Source organism: Calidris pugnax, unplaced genomic scaffold, assembly GCF_001431845.1.
Source record: "Calidris pugnax isolate Ruff unplaced genomic scaffold, ASM143184v1 scaffold272, whole genome shotgun sequence".
NCBI classification, from domain to species: domain Eukaryota; kingdom Metazoa; phylum Chordata; class Aves; order Charadriiformes; family Scolopacidae; genus Calidris; species Calidris pugnax.
The window spans coordinates 299,785-307,996 of record NW_015091016.1 but is presented as its reverse complement, the minus strand read 5'-3'; the positions used below and the strand labels follow the sequence as shown (position 1 = coordinate 307,996).

At 46.9% G+C, this 8,212-nt stretch overlaps 1 protein-coding gene across 1 annotated transcript in view; it reads right to left on the bottom strand.

Annotated features, from left to right (window-relative positions):
* Positions 1-8,212, bottom strand: part of DHX30 (DEAH (Asp-Glu-Ala-His) box helicase 30) — a 37,638-nt gene that overhangs the window by 29,132 nt on the left and 294 nt on the right. Inside the window, exon 2 of the mRNA XM_014955771.1 lies at positions 4,478-4,529. Within this exon, the coding sequence (XP_014811257.1) occupies positions 4,478-4,508 (31 nt within the window). The 5' untranslated portion in view covers positions 4,509-4,529. The remainder of the gene's footprint in view (positions 1-4,477; positions 4,530-8,212) is intronic.

The following is an 8,212-nucleotide window of genomic DNA, read 5'->3' as shown; positions in this document are numbered from 1 at the left end:
CGGCGCCCGCCTCTTCCTCCTGCCTCGCCTCCTCGGGGCCGTGGGGCGCCGGCAGGCGGGTGCAGAGCCCGCGCTTCCCAGGCGCCGCCCGGTAACAGCGGCAGAGGCGGAGAGGCCCGGCCGAGCCGCAGGCCGCCGCCGCCTGCAGCAGCAAACCCAGCGCCGCCATCTTGAGGTTGGCCCCGGCGGGAAGGGCCGGGCGGCGGGCGCGGCGCCCCCGGGGGGGTGAGGAGGTGATTTTGGGCGTGATTTGTGGCACCCCCCGCCACCCGGGGACCACCCCGCCACCGCCAAAAGAGGGAAAAGGAAAAGAAAAACAAAGCTGCTTTCGTCTCCCTGGCAGAACACGGGGAGGCGGGGAGGGGGAGAAGTTCGCTCCAGCGATAAATCAGCAAAAAAACATTTTCTACCTCTTTTTTTTTTTTTAAAAAATCATCAACTTGGCATCATCAAGCTCTGCCAGCCCTGCCCTGTCCTCCTGACACACAAACAACAGCAGCGAGTCGAAGCGTGTGCTCGTGCGTTCAGGGGGGGACGGGTACAGAGGTTTTGGGGAACAGTTTGTAGGTGTCACAAAAGCTCCCCAAAAAAACAGGGTGTTTTTAGTCGTCAGAGCGACGTTCCCACAAAGGGATGAGTCATTTGCTCCAAGATCTGAGCAACCTGATGATCGTACCACAAACACAGCCCGCGGGCCACTCCCCCAAATCCGGCCTTTGCTTTAGAATCGTTACAAACCTCCTCTAAATTAAGAGGGGAAAAAAGCAGAAATGCGATTTTCACTCTGTTTTCTGCAGCGTTTGGCCCCCCCCCGGTTTCGCTTCTGCACCCAAAACCCCCCCGTCAGACCCCAGAATTCCCACTCAGGTGGGTGGCGCTGGAATAAAGGCCGCCTGCGCCCGCTCTTTACTCATTTTTGAGATAAACCACTAAAAAACTTGCAGTTTCCCTCCTTACACACCACTCCCGCTCCATTCCCTGTTAATTAGTTCTATTCCAATCATTTTGTGTCCGAGGCATAAAAGTCTCCATGATTGAAATTCAAACCTTACAGGATTTTTACATTAATTTCTAAAAGCCCGAGTTATTTTTCTAAGCAATTAATATATATAAATTGTATTACCTCTGGCCACAACATCCACCTGGGATGACCATGAAGTTGGGCCTTTCTTTAAAGGGGGGGTATAATTTTTATGTCAAATAACTTGGGGAATATTTGGGGTGTAAATTAAAAATTTCCATTTGATGAAAAAAAAGGGGGTTTTTTGGTTGTTTTGGGGGCGGTGGTTGTTTTTTGGTTGGTTGGTGGGTTTTAAATCAGAAAGAGAAATCTCAGATAAGCCACAAAAGGATTAATTACCGTCATTGCCCAAATCCTGTGATTCCACAAGAGGTTCAATAAGTAAAAGAAATTATAAAACTCTGTATAAAAAACAACTTTGGAAGAGAATCAAATAAATCTTACTACACCAAATTTGCCGTTTCCAGTAGGCACACCTTTTAGAACCTCTGTGAATTGGCTTGAGATATTTTTTTTTAATTAAAAAAACCCAAAAGGAAACGAAAACTTCCAGATCTTGAAGCAGCACCAGAAGACACGAAAAAAAGTGTTTGGTTTTTTTCCTTTTTCCTCCCTTGAAAGACATGAAAGTTATTCTGGCACTTGAATTATAAAGGCTTAGATTACAAATTTTAAGAGTGTTTGCTTCACTGAAAAGGAAAACAATCTTGCTAGAGAACTCAATTTTAAGGAAATTGATTCTACGTAAATCTTTCAATATCAAGTTGCACAAACTCTTACTTTCGGAAATAAACTTGAGTTGGTTTGGAAACAAAAGCTTCAAGGAGGTCTGGAAAGAAAGGGTGGCTGGAAATAGTATGTAAACATTAATAGAGCCTTCTGGGAAGAGGAAATCTGCTGTGAAACTACTTAATTTGATAGAGCTGCTGGTTTATTTAGCATTTTCCCGAGATCTAAATGAGACAATAAAGTGTCCAGCAGTGAATTAAAAAAAAATAAGAAATGATAATCCCAGCTACAGAGGTGTTTCAAGTTGTGAACATCAGAGAAGAAGCACAAAAGGGATGAAAACCACGGCTGGAGCCCACGATGATTAAAAGTACAACAAAGAAAAGAAAAGAGGTGACTAAAGCCCGTGTGTGGGGAGAAGGCTGGAGCCACCGAGTCAGGGGGAAGGAGGGATCGGGGAGAAGATGCCGGAGCCCGGGAAGGTGGGCATGAGTGGGGCTAGTGGTTTGTCACTGCAAATGATACAAAAATTATCATATGAGCACAGAAAAAAAAAAATAGTCAAGATTCCATTTATTAAAAAAAAATTCCAGCAGTCGCAGATGCTGCGTACTCAACCCAAATACCTTTATTTTGCAGAGATGGAGCGTTAATCAGCGTATAAATAATGGCTCGGAGCCCTCTCCCCGGGCTGTGCCAGCTCGGGCTCGCTCGGATGGGCCGTGGCTAATTCCTCTCCTCTAGCCAGGCCCCTGCCGAGGCAGCAGCACCACACAGCAGCTCGTTAACGAGCCACGTTATATTAAAGACTTCCTTTTTCCCCTCCGGAGTGCAAGTGTCACAGCACCCAGAGTCCCAATCCCAGTCTGGCCATGACAAACCACTAGCCCTCACTGGAAAAGGTCCTTCTCTCTCTTTTCCCCAACCCAGGTCACGCTGTTGACAGACGAGAAGGGTTTTTTATCCCCAACTAAAATGACTTCCTCCATAATTAACGCCCTGGACGTGTAAAGAATACTGGGAATTTTTGTTTTAAATAGGGAACCCACAATAGGGGTGACTCACTGGCACGGCAGGGCGAGAGGAATGGCTGGTGCATCCTCCTGTTAAAGCAGAAGCACAACTTCCCTGAGACAGGAGGCAGCCATCCCTCCCTCCCTGGAATTCTGTTCTACACACCCTACTTTAAGACCAAGTAACAAAGTTCGGAAAAACAAAACAAAACAAAAAAAAAACCCCAGACAGTGACTGGAGGGATTTCTTAAATATGACCTAAAGAAAGGGGTTGGTAAAGCAATGACAGGAAAAAAAGGAGATGACAACAGGAGGCAGATATTTCAGGTATGCAAACAGCAAGGAGAAAGCAGTTGCTGAATTGGCACAGGACACAGGTACGTTTAGGAGGGAAAAATTAAAAGGGGGGGGGAAAAAAGCCTTTACTTTAAGCCTAATAGCAAACAAGCCCAGATTGTCACCTCTTGGATACCAAAACAGGTCTTCTCCCCTTCCAAATTCTGTTGTTTCCCTGAAATTCTCTCTTGTGCTCACTGTGACCACGCTGACTCCTGCACTACGCTAACCACGACTGTGTTACACGGGTGACAACCACCCTCCCTTCACGCTTCCAGCCCAAGTTTTACCACTGGGCTCCCCTCTGAGTGGCCCGGTCCTCTTCAATACATCCATCAATGATCTGGATAAAGGGATGGAACGTACCCTCAGCAAGTGATGATACAGAACCGGGAGGGGTGGCTGTCACACCAGGAGGCTGGGCCACCACCCAGCGAGACCTGGACAGGCTGGAGAGTTGGGCAGAGGAACCTGATGAACTTCAACAAGGGCAAGTGCAGGTGCTGCACCTGGGGAGGAAGAACCCCCTGCACCAGGGCAGGTTGGGGGTGACCTGCTGGAGAGCAGCTCTGAGGAGAAAGACCTGGTGGACAACAGGATGTCCAGGAGCCAACAATGTGCCCTGGTGGCCAAGAAGGCCATTGGCATCCTGGGGGGCATCAGGAAGAGTGTGACCAGCAGGTGGAGGGAGGTCATCCTGCCCCTCTGCTCTGCCCTATAAATATACACATATATACACCTATAAATCCTTCAAGGGTGGGTGTCAGGAGGATGGGGCCAGGCTTCTTCCAGTGGTGCCCAGGGACAGGACAAGAGGGAAATGAGGAGGAACTTGTTTGTTGTGAGGGTGGCAGAGCCCTGGCAGAGGCTGCCCAGGGAGGTGGTGGAGTCTCCTTCTCTGGAGACATTCAAACCCACCTGGACACGTTCCTGTGGGACCTGCTCTGGGTGGGGGTTGGAGGAGATGATCTCCAGAGGTCCCTTCCAACCCCATATCACTCTGGGATTCTGTGTGTTACGTAGATATCACTAGTTCAGGTAGAGCCATATCTCCAGAGGTCCCTTCCAACCCCATAGCATTCTGGGATTCTGCATGTTACATAGATATCACTAGTTCAGGTAGAGCCACCTCAACTTCCCTTTTTTGAACCTAATGCACCAAGAAGGAAGTCTGACAAAAGACATTTGTAGGACAAACCTCACATTTATCCAGCACAGAGAAGGACAGTACCGTTCCTTCCCAATTAATTTTCTTGATCAATCTGCTGTAATATTAAATAACTGAACGAAGAAAAAAAAAATTGAAATGAAAATTGTCTCAGGGATTAAATAACTGAACGAAGAAAAAAAAAATTAAAGATTGTTTCAGGTCCTTACCTTTAAGGGAATTCAGCGAGAACATCTCCATCACAGTGAAAAGGGTTGATTCCTGGGAAGGCAAGAGGTGGCGAGAAGAAACAGCAAATTAGAATTATATTTCCTTTGAGATATTTCACGTGAGATATATCTGAAACTACGTGTCTTTAGCACCAGAAAAAGCTGATAGTCCTCAACAAATCCCACTTTTCCTCCACAAATCCCAGAACTTCATGTGAATCGTGTATGTGCCATTTGCTATTGTCCTGCTCTACACCCAAAGGGAGGAAGCATCTTCTCAACCAGCGCTTTGTGGCTCTTGGAAGTGCCTTGTCTCTGTGACGATATTGATTTGGGGATATTTCTTAAAACCTTTTTAAGTCAGAATGCCAGAAGTAGGTAGATCAGTCATTATTCCCTCTTTATAGAAAGAGAAGAAAGAAACATGTACTTTTGATAATGTTCTTTGCTGAAATTACACTAAACTTTCTATTTTAATGTCTTATTAAAATTGCTTTTACTCAAATAAAAAAAACAACAACTTTGTTTTGGGGTGTTTTATCCATATTTTATCATATATTAAAGACATTTTTGACATTCTTCATAACAGCATAATAAGGATTTTCTAACAATCTAGGATCAGAGGATGAAGGTCCTCATGGACACAAAGCTAACATTAAATACCCCTATTAATGGCTATTCCCACGCACACAATTAATATCCTACAATTATTATGCTTTCAAATGATGCATTTTTGCTTTCAGGGAAACTAAGGACAAAATTACTGTTTACTTTGGCAAGAGCAAGGCCTAAAGTAACACTGCCTTCAGAACAGAACTCTGCGGACACGACACCTTGCTCAGCAAGTCACCTCCCTACGGGCACAGAAAGCCAAACCTGCTGCTACACTTTTGTCTTTTTCAATGGCTAAATAAATAAAAACACAGTTATTTGACTTGTTTGAAAATGAAGAACCATGCGCGCTGTAGTAATTAGCAAGATTGGCAGAGAAAAACATCCCTGGTATGACAAACTCACTGGACTGAAGAGAGTGAGGAGACTCTTTCATGGTAGTCCAGCAAGACTAAGGGAGATTCTTCAGTCTGAGCCACTGATGTGTTGGCCACATCTTCCTGAATTTTTAAGCGTGACAAAAATAGGGAAGCTGTTTGCTTGCAGACAGACAGTGTTCAGGAGAGCACGGGGAAGTCAGTCTACGACAGCGTTCCGTGGCAATGTACCATTCAGGCAGATAAAGTGCAGGGCTTTACTCACAGAGCTCAAATTAGTGGGAAAGAGAACAAAGAACATCTCACCTACGCTGGGATGGGCAGAAGGGCACTTCCGAAAAGAAACGCAAGATAAAGTTCCAGAAAATGGTCTTTTATGCTCAAGACCAAGGAAAAAAAATAAGTGCAAGCAGTGCAGGGCTTTACTCACAGAGCTCAAATTAGTGGGAAAGAGAACAAAGAACATCTCACCTACGCTGGGATGGGCAGAAGGGCACTTCCGAAAAGAAACGCAAGATAAAGTTCAAGAAAATGGTCTTTTATACTCAAGACCAAGGAAAAAAAAATAATTGAAAATCCTCCATGGATGAATTTACAAGATTAACAGTGAGCCCCATTGACAAGCAAGATTTGAATAAAGCTGTTATTTATAATTGCAGCAGTAGATGCCCAGTTGAGACTGGGACCCCGGCTGTGCCACCAGTAACAGCCTCAAGGCTAAAAGAGTCAGACTGGGTGGGAGAGGGGACAGGACAGGGAAAAGGAGAAAGGCACAGAGAGGTGAAACAATCCAGGTGAGGACCATGAACGGAATCCAGCTCTTGCTGTCCCACTGATGAGGGATCCCTTTTAAATGACACGGAGGAAATCAAGTACTTCAAGCTGGAGCATCCAGTAGGAATGTGGTCAAAGCACAAAGAGAAGAGCTTGGACAGACAAGCTTAGGTTCAAGGTACAGCTCATGAAGAGATCAGCCCCTGCAGCCCACATCTGGTGGATCTGAACACAGAGCATCCTGACCTGGGAATCAGTTTTAGCACAACCAGCAGCCTGGGGGAAATCCCAGGGTTTTATTGCTGAAGATCCTGACACCAAAAAAGAAAAAAAAAAAAAAAAAGGTGTCCAACTATGGCAGCCGCTTCAATGTTCATGAAAATGAAGGGGATGCGTGAACATCACTGAAAGGAGGATGCACTGGAAGATCCAAAATATCATTTGTCAAGCTCTGGTGACAGGAGAGGGATGTGGGGCCTCATAGGACACTGGATTTACAAAGAAGTGGAATACGATAACACAAAACTCCTACGGACAAGGCAACGGTACATTTGGAATGAGAATCAACCGTCACGATGATGCCATCAGACTGCAGAGCTCCTGATGCCTCACACTTGGCAAAGTACTAGAGTCCCAGATGGCCAAAGAGACACTCAAAGTTTGTTAGAAATAGACTTAATGCCCCTATTGCAAAAGCAAAGAGTGAAACCAGTGGATGTGGTACTGGAGACGGTTAGATAAAACCTCAAGGCCTGGGAATTTAAGCTCTGGTGACAGGAGAGGGATGTGGGGCCTCATAGGACACTGGATTTACAAAGAAGTGGAATACGATAACACAAAACTCCTACGGACAAGGCAACGGTACATTTGGAATGAGAATCAACCGTCACGATGATGCCATCAGACTGCAGAGCTCCTGATGCCTCACACTTGGCAAAGTACTAGAGTCCCAGATGGCCAAAGAGACACTCAAAGTTTGTTAGAAATAGACTTAATGCCCCTATTGCAAAAGCAAAGAGTGAAACCAGTGGATGTGGTACTGGAGACGGTTAGATAAAACCTCAAGGCCTGGGAATTTGGTCTTTGTTGGGTTTCCTTGATCCACTTGAAAATAGCTACATGCACGTATGAAGAGACACCACATTCCCAAGAAGAAAATACATGAGGATGCAGCGAATATCACAGAATTTCTGATTATTGCCTACTGTGATACTCCAGCAGTGTATGAAAAGGTGTAGCCCCATCTGCTTTGTTGAGAGAACAAAGGAGAAATTGTGTTGTCTTCCATATCATTCACCCTCAAGCATCACCTACGCTGGGGGCCATGCAAAGCAAAACTGTCTGATTTCAGCTCTTTGGGCAGGAGGAGCAGTGGATCTCTGAGGGAAAACCCTTCTTCACCAATCCTAACCCTAATTTTGTGGGATTCTCATTGCTGAACTCTGACGAGTTGGAAGCAGGGGGACAATGAAGTGCTGGAGGTAGGACCAGGCGTTGGATGCTCTTGGGCACCCAGCGCTCAGGAGACCAAGTGTTGTGGAGTAAATGGGCACCCCAGAGTCACGGTTCCATTGACCACGGGGGGAAAAATGGTGCCATCAGTGACAACAGAGTAAGTTATAGGAAGATAAAGGAGAGACAAAACTAAAAGGGCTGTGAGATGCTGGAGAACAGCTCAGGACCAGGAGCAAAGGCTCCCCTGCGGCACAGATGAGAAAGCCCGGGCAGAGCCCAGCTCCCCAGGCCCTCTCTGGGCCACCCTGCGCCGTTTCCCGACGCGGGGCTCAGCTCTCCCTCCAACCGGGGCTTTCCCCGCCGGCCGTTGGCCCAGGACCCGAGGGGAGAAGCGCCCGGGAGCCGGGACGGCCGACCCGCGCCGCCGGTGGCCGCGCTCCCCGCGGCGTTCCCCGGGCGGCAGCCCGCTCCCCCGCCCCGCACACGGCCGGTGCCCCATCCCCGGGGCATCCCCGCC